The 14,508-nt window shown below is 36.7% G+C and overlaps 1 protein-coding gene across 2 annotated transcripts in view; it reads left to right on the forward strand.

Annotated features, from left to right (window-relative positions):
* The window catches only part of RHPN2 (rhophilin Rho GTPase binding protein 2), a 30,067-nt gene that overhangs the window by 11,760 nt on the left and 3,799 nt on the right, over positions 1–14,508 (forward strand). For both annotated transcript variants that reach the window (XM_058813368.1, XM_058813369.1), the window contains exons 3-12: positions 2,259–2,387; positions 5,070–5,145; positions 6,134–6,211; positions 6,861–6,985; positions 7,920–8,086; positions 10,135–10,322; positions 11,661–11,817; positions 12,298–12,417; positions 12,512–12,706; positions 13,729–13,805. In XM_058813368.1, the coding sequence (XP_058669351.1) occupies positions 2,259–2,387; positions 5,070–5,145; positions 6,134–6,211; positions 6,861–6,985; positions 7,920–8,086; positions 10,135–10,322; positions 11,661–11,817; positions 12,298–12,417; positions 12,512–12,706; positions 13,729–13,805 (1,312 nt within the window). The remainder of the gene's footprint in view (positions 1–2,258; positions 2,388–5,069; positions 5,146–6,133; positions 6,212–6,860; positions 6,986–7,919; positions 8,087–10,134; positions 10,323–11,660; positions 11,818–12,297; positions 12,418–12,511; positions 12,707–13,728; positions 13,806–14,508) is intronic.

Consider the following 14,508-nt stretch of genomic DNA (forward strand, 5'->3'; position numbering starts at 1 on the left):
AAACCTAAATAGTTTTAGCCTCTGTGACTGGCTTAAATGTGCTTTGTTTTCTGGTAATTAACTTAAGGAGTGAGACTTAGAATTTTACTGCTTTTTGTATGGCCAGCAAAATTATTGTACTTGCTTTTGAAGCAGAATGCTTCATTCAGTTAATGTTGCTGCTTGTTGATTCAGGAATGTTTGGGAAGGGCTAAAGAGATGAGTAATATCTAATGTGGAAACTGGTAACATTTAACCCAGATATCCTAAAGTTCAGTTTCTGCTGCCAGTGTTAACTGCTGAAATACTGAAGCTGCTGTTTACAGGAGTGGGAACTAAATCTACCTAAGAGTAGAGCAACAGACTTACCTTTAAGATTTTAGAAATCTAAAATGAATTGACACCTGTTGAACTATTAAAACTTGCTAGTTCTTTGAAAGAAACAATTTTATAAGTAACCTGACCACCAGACAGTTCACAGGATTAGTTGTATCTACAGTCTCCTAAGGAAAAATGTAAACAAGCTTTATGTTTGCAGTTTCTATTTGAATTTCATCAAGTTCTAAAGGAAACAAACCAATTGCTGTCCACAAGAAGCTTCCTGGAGTAGAATTTGAGAAAAAACTGGAAATGCAGGTTTCTTTACTTTTGGCTGAAAGTAAGCACTAGGCTTGAAGCACATGATCCACATGGTGCAAAGACTTTGGTTTTTAGAGTTTCTAAAAGTCGCTCTCTCCTTTTTATTGGAAATTAAAATTAAATTCAGTGTAGAGTTGTGAATCTTGACAATATCATATTGCCCCTGTAGCTGTCTTTCACTGGTTGTTACTCAAAAGTATGTCTACAGTGTAAAAAACATGGAAAGGTCATCAAATAAAATTGACATAGATGTTCACAGCCATAAAGAAAATAGAGAAGTAAATTTGGATGGAATTTTGGGGTTTCTTACAAAGATATTAGAATCCCTCCTGGGGAGGATGGTAAGCCTAGACCAAGCATGGAGCCTTAATACATCACAATTAAAGTGCTTGTGGCATTAAAACTTCCCATTTATCTGTGGGGTGCTGCCTTTATCAAGGAAGGTGCACCCCACCATATGTTTGTATCCTGTTTGGTTTATCAAGGCAACAGATGTTAACATTGCTTAATTGCAGCAATCCAAAGTATTCTCTAAAGTACAGCATAGAAAAATCACAGATAACTGATTTATAATATAAAAAACAAACTTAGAATCTTAGTTTTGGAATAATTAGTTCTTCATCAAGGTGCTCCATAAAACTGGAGAACTGCTCCAAGTGGAGCCTAGATTTATGAGATGGTTGTTCATAAATATTTATGAAAGTGAATTTTGTCTTAAAATAAAGGTAAATGCAAAATGCTGCAAATTTAACTTTGTTCTTGTCGTCAGATTCAGCCTCTAATATAAAGGTACAGTATCTTAATTATGGATGCCTTTTACCTTAACCTCATACCTGTGGATTTATAGATATAGGTGATTTAAGTATCCTGAGTAGAGTAATATTGTAGTGAAATTGTCAGCATGGAGACTTAGATTAGAGATGGTGATATAAATACATAAATAAATAATCACAAAGAAATGCTCAGGGCATGTTAAATGCTAACATTTATTGTGCTTGCAGTTCAAAGTGTTGCCATTTAAATACATAAGTGGTAAAGGAAACAAGCAAACAAAATCATATTTGCATCCAACAAAATCAAATTTTAGAGAAATTTGGCTTGTATTAAAAAGGTCTGGTTGAAAGATATTTCTTTCTGTAATAACTTTTGGGGGAAAGTTATTTTCTTTTAATCTTAAAATCAGAAGTCTCAAAAGATCTTTATTCAATTTATAAGGTGGGGAAGTCTCTGTTGAAGAATGTCTCCTGACTCTTTTCACCTCCACCCACCTATCTTCTACATAGGGAAAAAAAAATCACATAATCTGAAAATAGGACAGTGATTCTGATTAAGATGCTTAGTTTTGTTGATCAATGTATCTGAAAATAACTGAAATAATCTGAAACTCTTAATCATACATGGAAAATCTGGATTATAGGACATTTTCTGTGGCTGCATGCTATTATCTGGAAACTATCCCAGGCACTCTCTTGACAGAAAAACCTAATAAATTCTGAAACATGAGATCCTGTATCATCTCTTAAGGAGATAAAAAAAAATCTTAAAAATGCTGAGAATGCTTGCATTGGAGGTTGAAGGGGGTCAGCCAAGCTTGCAGAAAACCTTTTCCTGAGCAATAAAACATTGATGTGTCTCTGCAGAGCAACCACCAACAACAAAGTACGAGAGCAAGTACTGCTGGAACTCAGTTTTGTCAACTCAGACCTGCAGATCTTAAAGGAGGAATTGGAAGGACTTAATATCTCAGTAGAAGTTTATCAAAATGCAGAGTAAGTATAAAGCTAAGTGATTCAATTATTAACAGATCTTCTGTTTACCCTTGAGAACAAAATTGTTTCTAGGTGAGTGTGAATGTTGGACAGTAATCGTGTGAAAGAGCAGAGCTTGATAGGAGGAGAGCATACTTGGTGGTGGATTTGTTGACTAAGGGTTAGTCTGCATATTTGCCCTTCTCTTGGGAAATGTGTGTGCCACTGCTCCTTGGATGTGGCGTTCCTTTGAGGAGAGGAATGTTGTGAGAACTGAAAGCTCTTGGGGCTGTACTGTAAGCAGTTGGCACTTGGCAGAATTCCCACTGGAATGGGAATTTGGCTCGGGGCATTCTGGAGTGAGCAAACTTAGCCATACAGTAAAGTCTCTTCTCAAATGTGGTGCATTCAGCAGTCCCCTGGAGCTGGAGAACAGAAACACAGTGCTGATCTGATGTTTAGAGCAGCCTTGAGTGTGTGATCTTCAGTGACAGAAAAACATACATTTCTTGGCTAAAGCCGAGGAATTTTTAGTAGATGAATTTGGATTTTTTCCAAGATATTTTTCTCCACTTTGAAGAACATACTAATTTTTAAATTGCAATGGATTCCTCAAGGATAAAACTTCAAAGTTAAGGAGTATTCATTGCCTGCCTAGTGAAATGATTTCTGTATCAGTTCTCTACCTTGTTCCTCCTAAAACTAAAATATTTACTATTTGATCAACAGCAGCTCAAGGTACAAATTTACATACTTCATGTGATGGGGGTATAATTTTGGGTCCCTCTTAGCACTGTTCTCACCTAGGTGTTAAACTTCCAGGTGGATTACAAGGAATTCTTAATGTAAAAGGATGAAGGGAGGTAACTTCCAGGGAGGTAACTTCCAACTGAATGCTGACTTGATACAAAATACCTATGCTGTAGTTTTCTCAAACAGCAACTTGTGTTAAACTTCTTACTCTCCATCCCATGGCAAACTTTGACAACTATTTGATGTGAAAATATTTTGGGGTTTTTTGGTCAGTCTTTTTTGAGATTTGGGTTTCTTGTTCAAGATTTTACTGTTCTTCATAGATGCATGTGAGCACAGAGAGCAGTTACAGCTATGGAAATGAGAGCAGGGCTCTACAAGAACTATTTCTTCTTCTAGCTAAGGAATATTAAAAATATTTGGGTTCTCAAAGAAGGATGAGCAGTAGGTAGGCAAAAGCCTTGAGGCTGGACAGCAGTATGCTTGTTATTCTCTCCTGATCCTACTTTCCCAGTCTATTTTGAATGGTGTTTTGCCTTTCTTATTCTTAAGCTCTAAATGCTATTCATGTTTATCAGCTAAAATATTCCCTGTAAGTGCTGTCCAGCCCTTAGCAGTAAGTAGCTATTAATAGTTGTTCTGCCTATTGTGCATGCAGTTGTTAACACAGGGTCACACCCATGGTTTGCTGCACTACCCTGTATTGTGTTATAACAATGTAAGGGTTGGCCCTCCCAGTGCTTGCACACATTTCTGCTTGATTGGGAAGGGTGATGCTGTTTCTTGTCAGTTCCAGAAATCCAGGATCACCTCCCTAACTGTTCAGTCCTCTCATGATTGGCTCCATGGGTGTGGCACCTTAGCTGTGGAAAAAAAAGTTAAATTCACTTTCTTTGAATGACCAATGCTGATATCTACAGGGCATGGGGATGGCACTAGAATGGATTAAATCACTAAGTTAGGATTTCTTTTCCATGTGTCTCACTTCCTTTTGAGGAAAAAGTCTTGATATAATCTGTGGGAAAAGTGTTGAGGTTTCTTCATTTGCACCACTTGAAATGGTGTTTTGGCTCTGTATCCTGGAAGTCCTTTTCAAGCTAGCAGAGCCACTTTCTGCATCATGAAGGACTCTTGCTCTGCTTAGGAAGCTGCATTCCTACTGCCACTCTCTAAAGATGGAATTTTCACCAGTAAGAAAGTTGATTTTGCTGACAAGGACATAAATGAACATGGGATTTTGTAGTTGGTAATGGAGTGCTCTAAACAATGGTTAGACAAAAGGCTGTTTTCAGGAACAATGAAAATATTAGATGAACTTTATAGTTGCTTGATACTGATCTGTTCAATCTACACAACCAGCTATGTATCTGGAAGCAATTCTGACCTTTTTTAAAGTCAGCTCTCATCCTTATTGCCCTGTGATATTCCAGAGGCTGACTTGTCTGGAGGTTAACACCCAGCATTGTCTAGAAATGAAGCAATTCTTGGACTTGCTACCTCTGGCCCTTTCTCTGTGAAAGCTGGTGCACTTTGGCCCTGCTTCTCCCTGTGCTGCACACATAAATAATCACTACATACAAAACCATTGGTAACCTGTAAAATACTGATTATAACTGCTGATACATAGCAAGGCTCTTACTGTGGCAGATCTCCTTGCTGCTGTGGAGCTAAATTGCAGTGAGGCAGCCTTTGAGAGTCTCCTTTCCTTTGCCTGGAGGAAAAATAGGCTTAAATAATAGAGAAAAAAAATCAAAGTGCAGGCAAGTAGCTTTCTTCATTCTCTTCTTGAGAAGTACAGGCCATTAGGCAGGTTTTCTTGTGCAGGGAGGAACTGTATACTTTTCTCTTTACTCCATCAATGTATGAACTTCTGTCATCAAATAAAACAAAAGTAATTATAACAGAAGCAGAAAAAAAAAGTTGTGAATCTTTTTGCCTTTTTTTCCATAGAGAGACTTTCAGTATTCCCCTGGTACCTCTTGGCCTGAAGGAAACCAAAGATGTAGACTTTACACTCCCCCTCAAGGTGAGTTTTACACACACGTTTCAGAATGAATGGTTAACAGGAATAACTTCCATTTCAGATTTGTTTAAAGAAACAGAAGAAATTCAGGTACAAATTATTTTTTGTTTTGCCCTAAGATCAAGATCATGACATGTTAAAAATTAACTACCACTGATTTGCATCATTGCTCTTACCTAATTAGGACAAGAAGTCCAAAAATGTTATAAGAAATTCCATTTTGAAGACAGAGTTAAACCAAAGAATAAAGATTCCTTCCATGGTTTTGTTTCTAATAATGGTATTGATTACTGATGTAAGTGTGAGAGGAAGTGGTAATGAAGGTTTTACTCAGCATAATGTAGTGATACACCAGTTTACACTAGAATAGCTCTGTTGGGAAGCAGTGTTGCAGCATTAACTCTGCTTGTTTGTTGTCTGATGTACTTTGCTGACTGTTAGAACCATCCTCTGTATTTTCTGTACTTCTGTGTATTGTGCAATACAGATTTTAATCTCACAGTAAACCACCTTGTATCACTGTAGCATTTGTGTCTATTTTTACTTCTGTGGGTTAAATTCCATGGTCAGATCATGGTACCACTTCATGTCATTGCAGCTTTGTTATTTTAAGTGGAATTGCCCTAGTGGAGCTCACAAAAAGTTGTCAGTCTCTTTCTGTTAACAAGGTTTATGGTCACTTGATCCCCTTGTCATTTTAGATAACAGAGTTTGTTTGTCCCTTTCAAAACTACTGAGTGTTGTTGTTTTAAAACCAATTGGAGCTAATGTAGCAGATGTTTGGTTCCTTTACACCACAGTGAAATCTAAGATACTAAATCCTAATCCTGCTGTTTTACTGTAGTCTCATTGTTACATGTTCACTGAAAGGGAGTAGGCACTGTTCAAATCACAACTGAATCCATTTCCTACTCTTTGGAACTGCAGAAAAACCAGTTTAGGCTAATTTTAGATATTCTAATTTTTTAGCTTTTTTTTTTTTTCCTTTTAGGACTTTATTCAGGAACATTATAGTCAAGACAGTTCAGAGTATGAAGATGAGATAGCAGATCTCATGGATCTGAGACAAGTAAGTTCAACTATGGTATTCTAGGAGGTCTTTTAATATACAGTGGTAAATAACATTTGTATGGAATCAAAATACATAATTTTTACTTAGAACTTACTGTACTCCAGTTCACTTCATTTCTGAGACATGGTGCATAAATGGCCATTGTCCAAGAGCTTTATAATCTGAGCAAAGAAAGAGTGAAGAAACAGATGAAGTTATGCAAAGTGATTGAGCTATTAATGTAACTTTGTAAATTTTGTTATCCAAGACTGTTTTTTATTTTAAAGTATATCAAATTTAGCAGGGAGAGTGTTAAAGTGGATTAACCTGGCAAAATTCTGTAGTGGAATGGTGGGTATTTCTGACTATTGTTTGTTTCCTGTGCTATGCTACAAACATAAGCCTTCTCTAGCTTCCATAAAATACCTACAATCTTTATTTAATTAACTTTGAGACTTGCCAAACATATTCTGTTTGCTTTTTTAAAGGTTGTGTGCTACTTGTGTGCAGCTGAAAAACATTTGGCATGAATCCATATGGCTTTAAGCTTTCTCTTCTCAGATTCCACACATTTCTATGATATGCAGAAGTCCAAAGGAAGCAGAGCTTTATCCCTGGGGTTTCAGCATCCACCCTGTAACTCAATTTTAATCTGTTGTCTTTCAAGGCCTGCCGCACTCCTAGCAGAGATGAAGCTGGCATTGAGATGTTGATAAGCTATTTCCTGCAACTTGGTTATGTAGAAAACAGATTTTTCCCACCCACCAGGCACATTGGAGTTTTATTTACATGGTAAGTGTGTAGTTCATGTTTCTTTTTAGTACTTTTTTTCCTCCAGAACATTGGTTAATCATGAACTGTCTTTAATCTGAAGTCTGTCAGTCTGTGTCTCCTCTTGAATCCCTGCAGTGTGTGTTGTCAATTTTTTTCTTTTATTTTCTTTCTTTTTAAGTTAAGACTAAACCTGCATACAGTACACTCTTTACATGCTTAGAGTGAAACCATTGGCTAGATTATGATTTGGGCTACAGGTTAGCACAAGGGAGAAAGAGAGGAAATAATCTTCATTTTGGACAGCTACAGATGTTTCCAAATTCTGAACCTAGGTATACAAAGTGAGGACAAGGAATGGGGTCAGACCTTAATCCCTCTCCTTCAATTTGTTAATAAGACCACTTGGGCCAGAAAAGAGAAAGGAACAACTTATTTTTTATAAGGGAGTATTTACTATATCTGTGAGCAAAATTTGACTCTGAATTCAAAATTTTTTTGATGAAAAAAGATGACTACCATGTAGCCAAGAGGAACTGTTACATTTCTAGTGAGAATTGTAAATAGAAGTTTTAACACAAGCAGTAGAGGATGTGACCATGCCAGTTGATCTTTGGCAGCACCTGTAGGAGAGTGTAGCAGCACATATGGATACTGCTCAGTCTGCTCTCCACCTCTGTGATGTTTTTGGGCACTTCTGAGTTAAATGTAATGAGCTTATGGAGGCACTGCTCTAAAACCTGCTGAAAACTCTCTCAAATAAAGCTGTTGCCTGCCTTGGTTAATTATGTGGATTGTCCTTGCAGAACATAATGGTGTTTCTGTTCCCCTTCATTTTCACTGTAGCAGAACAGTTAATAATTCCACTGTTCAGTCAGAAAAACAGAATGAAAGTGCGTGCTTTTTTTGCAATGGACTCTGCTAATCTTAACACTTCTAATATTTGTTTCCCAAGGTATGATTCCTTCACAGGTGTCCCAGTGTGTCAGCAAAACCTGTTGCTTGAAAAAGCCAGTGTTTTATTCAACATTGGAGCTCTCTACACACAGATTGGAACAAGGTGCAATCGTCAGACCCAGGCTGGACTTGAAAATGCTGTTGATGCTTTTCAGAAAGCTGCAGGTACATATCTTAAAATAATGGAAAGGTCTTCATGCAAATGTCCCCAGTCTCATTCTGGTATCATAGAGATTTCTGCATTTCCTACTGGCCTGATTACACAGACAAGGAGGAACAGGGACATTCAAGAAGCCCAGGGAAGAGCTCAGATGAAACTTTAAAACCTGGAAGTGCAGTCTGAACGTGCAGATAAGATACTGAATGCTGTGGTTAATGATTATTGAGCTGCAGTTCAAAGGTCAGAGTTACTGCAGTGGCATTAACTGCTTCATTCCTTGTTTCACTGGCATACCTGCTTCTACCTCAGTGATAGCACCTTGGTGTCAAATCTGTGCAGGAGGCAGTTGACAGGTTTGATAAAAACCCTTAAGTCTAGTTATCCATATGAGGGTCTTAAAAATTAATCTTACTTTTTCCTCTGGTGAAAGTTGCAGTTCACTGGAAGTTGACTGTTTTCCATGCATACCATGTATGGAAACATTTCCATACCTGAAACATAAACATTTTCATACCTGTTTTCCATAGATTCCAAAGGCAATCAGGTTCAAAATAAAGTCTGTCCCAAGCAAGGAGAATAGAAATTCCAATAAAGGGAATCCTTTTCCTTGAATTAACACATTATAAAGTCTTTTGTTTTCTTTGGGGACTTTTAAATAGATTTTCTGATTTGATTTGTAAGTATCCTCTGTTCTACACATAATATTTAAAGACATGTCCTTTGTAATTAAGATGTACTGTAGGATTTATTTCTGCACTAACATCTGTGACTATTGATTTGCACTGTATGCCTTAGTTTGCACTTAGCCTTATCAACTAAAAGCTGTGGAGCACAGAGTTGAATTTTCATAAATCCCTTCCTTTGAATACACAGCTATTAAAAAAATTAGTATTTCTTCATGCATATTTAAAATAAATAAATCAATTATTTTTCAACCTTTCTGTTTAATCTAAAAGAAATTTCAATATTTAGGAAATTTCTCCATTTTACTGGTTAATTTTGTAAATAAAAATATATAAATTCAAATAATAAAAATAAATAAATTTTAAAAATCACTGCTTTTCACTTTAACATGTTTGCTGAACAGAATTATTGCAAAACTGGAAAGGTGCTATTTGCTAGCACAGTTACCTTTGCAGGGCCCCAAAGCAGCATGCTCAGGAGGCATTTCATTGTACCTGTGCATGGTGCTGTAACACTTCATTGTGTTGGCAGGGGCAGGATACACAGTCTGTGTTAACTGTTTCCCTGTGCTGAATGGATGATGTTACACAGAATTTATCCTCAGCATAAGCAGAAATATGTTGAGAAAGGAAAAAAAAAACAAACATTTTTTTTCCTCCTATACTTTCAGTCCCTTTCAGTAGGGCACTCCATCTGTACTTAGTATATGCCTGGTAAATTTGGGAGTAATTTTCTTAGTGCAAAAGGTAGAGATAGCCACGTTTCAAATTTGTTTAATGGCGTATTAAAAATTCAGATATGAGTGTAAGATGGAAAATCAAAAATCACAGACACTGTTCAGTGGGTAAATACAGCACAACATGGCCAGAACTGAGTGTGGTGGGAAGAAGTCAGGCTACAGAAACTGTTACACCTCTGCAGGCCTGTCAGCATTAGCAAGGCAGGAGAACTCACTGAACCAGTCTGATGGGATGCCTGCTGAGGGTTATGCTCCCATCCATGAAACTGTTACTCAGTATTGCACTACAGTTAGTGTTTGTTTCAGATTTGATAAATGATAGAAATTACTGATGTTTTGGTGGAACCAAATGTCTAGAGAACTTTTAACCTGAAGGCAGTGCCCTCAAAACTTGCAGTTTCTGTTGCTCCTCAGCAGTGTAATTTTGACAGTTGTACTTGGGGATGGTTGATGACAATGCAAAGCAAAACCTGTAGGTCAGTCTAACTTCTTATGCACCAAGAATTCCTTCAGATTGCTGTAGTGCAATACTAGAAAATATTCTTTAAATCCTAATTGTTATGGTGAATATTAGAATTAAGTTCACTTGTTTATCTTTGTAATGCTGACATAACCATTTTGTAATTGCAGGAGTTCTAAGCTACTTAAAGGAGACCTTTACTCACACACCAAGTTATGACATGAGCCCAGCTATGCTGAGTGTACTGGTAAAAATGATGCTTGCACAAGCTCAGGAGTGTGTGTTTGAGCAGATTGGCCTTTCTGGAATACGGAATGAGTTTTTCACACTGGTAAAAATGACACAGGAAGTTGCCAAGGTAAAATATGGGACTTTAAATCTAGTCTGTAAAATAAGTGTTTACAGTGCTGTCTCATTGCCTGCAGCTTTTAGCAATATTAACTATTATTATATAATATTATATATAATGTATATACTATTATCATTATTATATGTGTACTCTTATATATAATATTAATATTTATTAAATTTAAATGTTAACAACCATTACTGGAAACCAAAATAACATGGGGCAGCTCACAAAATACAGTTAAAAGCACAACCTTTCAGAAGAGTAAAATGTGAACAAAATTTAGATATTATTCCAGAGTTGTTACAATTTATTTAATTCATAATTCATGGAGATTAACAGAAATAGGCAGTGAACTTGCTGAAGGTTTTTAACAAGCTATTTATGTTGGTTTTTCAAACAGTAGAGATTTTATCCACAGAACTACATACAAAAGGTTACAGGATGTTTGTGTGGTTCCCTGTTAAGTATTGAACACAACCTGTCTTGTTTCCCAGCTGCTGAAGGATATAGAAACCTAAAAATCTTTTGGATTAATCCAAAAGAAGAGCTAAATTGTAACTGAGGGAGTGACCTTGACAGAGTCAGATTGGTACCTGCAGAGCTGTTTTGGGACTTGGCAGAAAAGGGTGAGGTGGTCTTGTCCCAGGAGGTAGTGTTAATATTTGATTGAGATATGTACTAAAAAATAAGTGTGCCATGAGGATATTCCTGTGCTTTCTCAGTTATTTCACAGTAGCAGATATAAAAGTGGTTCCATACAAGAAAAAGGCAAAGTCTTTCATCCCAACCCTGCAAAGCCTCTGTGATTTATCTGTAGGATTGATCAGCTGCAGGGGAAAGATTTTTTTATTCTTTTGATCCATTAAATCAGCATTCACTGCTTGAAAAACTATTTTATTTCCTCTGTGTAAAAAATAATATCCCAGTTTTAACTGGACCACACCAACTTCAGGCTATGTTTGACTCCACAGTTTGAAAGTGTAGCACAACAGTACTGTTTGAAAATGCTTCACTCTTTTTTTCAACTGAACTAATGAGATATATTTATAAATTAAGACCTGTTTATTTTATGGTGTTTTTATTTAACTATGAAGCCATATAATATGACTGACTTAGTCCATCTGTTCTTGTACAAAATTGATTTACCTTTCTTGTGAGGGAAAAATCAGAGAAGACATTTCGACTTTTTCTCCAAACTTAATTCCAACCCATCCTAACCATACTTTCCCCTTCTTTAAAGTGATTGTATATGAAATTATCTTAAGCCTGAATATGATATCCCTTACTTGGGTTCCTAATACCTCATATTAAGTTCTAATACTTCCATTATTTGCCTTTTTTCAGGTGGGAGAGGTTTACATGCTGGTCAACACTGCAATGAATCAGGAACCAGTGAAAGAGAATATTCCCTATTCCTGGTCTAAGCTGGCACAGATAAAGTCAGACCATTACAAAGCTCTGGCACATTACTTCACTGCCACCCTTCTGTGTGACCATGAATGTAAGAATCATACTTCTTTATATGTTCTTATAAATAAATAATAAACACACCATCAGTTATCATTTGGTCTGTGAATAAGTTTTGGAGGCAATAACTTTGGTGCTTTAATATTAAATTATGTTAAATTGTGGTCATTTTCCCCACTCAAATATGAGGCCATGCTCTTTTTGTCTTTTGAGAAAAATGTGAACATTCAGTAAACTGCCTTTGACAGAAACAAAAGAAAAGTCTTATATCCATTATATGCTACTCAATAGTTTAGATTTTATCAATATGTTTTGGCATGTAAGTATTACTTGCATATTGTAGATTATAAAAACTTGAAATTTATGTATTTATGTATTCATTACACATATGTAAGTTTTACTGCATTGGGAGAGAATGTAGTAATAATTCTCAATAATAATTCACAATAATGCACCTAAAGGAACAGGGGACCAAGAGAAGTGTATGATTAATGTTTTTTATCCATGATTACAGTGCAGCCTGGTGATGATGAAGATCAGCAGGAGAAAGCCTTGTCCCAGCTGTATGACTGTGTGCCTGAAGGGCTGATGCTTCTTGATGTTTTAAAGGACAAAGTCCAGAGAAAACAATTAGGTAAGTGCCACTTTCACACAGCTAGTGGCTCCAGTTTGAAAATGACCTGGTGTTCATTGTGTGGATGACCAGCAGAGGTTTTTAATGTTTGCAGGGAAAGCACATGTGCGCAAAGCCATCGTTTACCACGAGGAAGCTCTCAGAGTCTGTGGGCTCTGCAAAAAGCTTCGCAACATTGAGGTTCTCCAGGAGGTCCTGACAGCTGCACATAAACGTTCCCTGCTCAAATATGCTCAGCAGGAGACAGAAGATGATTTCCTCAGTCTCATTCAGGCTCCAGATATACTCTGTAAGTGTGCACAGCCAGAACAGAAATAATGTAGAATATGTACTGTACATTTGTAGAGTTCCGGTCATAGTTGAGATGAACACAATCCAAAGCAACATTCCATTTTCAGAAGGCCTCAAACCTGTTTTTATTGTAGCATGGATGCTTTTTATACATTCTTACAAACTCATAAGTCTACACTTTACTCAGTGGTCAGGAGAGACAAAGTGCTCATTGGAACAGGCAGTTGCAGGTTTCTCTTATTTATCCTTCTTTCTTTCTTGGTTTCTGTGTCAATGAACTTGGTAGGAAATTCTTTCAGGGGTACACATGGATTCTCTTATCAGACTTCTCTGTGGCTCACAGAAGTCCCTGTAAAATCTCTTCCACAAGTTCTGATTCCTTACATGTTTTCTAAGTCACAGGTCAATATTTTGATCAGTATATGATTTTGTTAGAACTGTTTTACAGTATTTCTGTCTCTAGGAACATTGTTTTTTTGGGGTAGATCACACTGGTGGTTAGTTAGAATCCAGCTTTTTTTGGTGACTATCTTGTGAGCTAGAAAAAATGGGAAAACTTGAAAAGTTAAAATTATTTGGGGGAAAACTACAGTAACTGTTTCTTGAGCCCAACTCTTGTACTACACTGGGTAGTTAACTCAGTTCAACTGCTATTTTTTTTTCTACCTTAGTCCAGCTCATACAACTCTTTCTTCTTTGGATGCAGTAAGAAACTATGAGTGCTGGTTTTAAAACCTTCTCAAAAAAATAAAATAAAGATGGGAATAGCATAATTTTGTTATGTTTGAATTAGCATAATTAAGATGGATTTTTTTAAGCTTTTCATATTGATACAGTGAGCTCTGAAGATGTTTTTAAGGCAGTTCTGATATCTAACGAACTTCCACAAAAATTAGTTTTTCCACAGCCCTGTAAGAATTTAGGACAAATTCCTATCTAGCTTGGAATGGAATAAAAATAATTTTTTGTCTTTTAACTAATACTTAAAAGAAATCTAATTTTGTTTTCTTTTTATTTCAGCTAAAACAGAACATAAAATAGAAACAATTGCTCCTCAGTTTTCCAAGGTGAAAGTGAAAGACTTCTTTCACAAGCTGGTATGTAACACACTGATGCTGACCAATCTCTGCCCTTTTGATAGCACCTATAAATTCACTATAACCTGAGGGAAGGGACACATGTATTTTAGCCTGAAAAAATGATCCTGTAGTAATTGATTTTTCAGAAGCTATTGGAGAAATCACTCCTAGCTTTAGAGGCATAAGTCAGCTTGAGAGAAGGAAAGAATAGAAGTGCCATTTCTACATGGGCTTGTACAACATTCAGTCTTGAAAACCTTCATAAAAGTCCCATGAAGTCCCAACAGATAATTGCACACAACTTAAGGGGAGGGAGAGATACCTAGTGTGTGGAGACAGGCAGGCAGAATGTGTCACTTGCATGTGACACAGCCAGTCTTTCAGGTGGCTCTGTGTGTGTCAGTGAGCAAAAGGAACTGGGAATAGGATCAGAATATGCAAGGTTTCATGAATCAGTTTATCTCCTCTGAAATGAGTAATACAGGACCTTCTTACAGCCTATGCAGCCAGAAGATTCTGCACACCTTAGAGATCCTGAACAACTTGGCTTTATCCCAGTCTGTCTGAAGTATCAACTGAACAGTCAAGAAATCCCTTTGCATTTCCAGGGAATTAGCTGGGAGTTAACCTGACTAAAACCTACAGTAGATGAGTTTGAAGCATTGTGACTTAAAAACCCAGAAATGCTGACTTACAAGTGACAGTAAAGCACAATGTGCCT

Source organism: Ammospiza caudacuta, chromosome 13 (assembly GCF_027887145.1).
Source record: "Ammospiza caudacuta isolate bAmmCau1 chromosome 13, bAmmCau1.pri, whole genome shotgun sequence".
Classification (NCBI taxonomy): Eukaryota; Metazoa; Chordata; class Aves; order Passeriformes; family Passerellidae; genus Ammospiza; species Ammospiza caudacuta.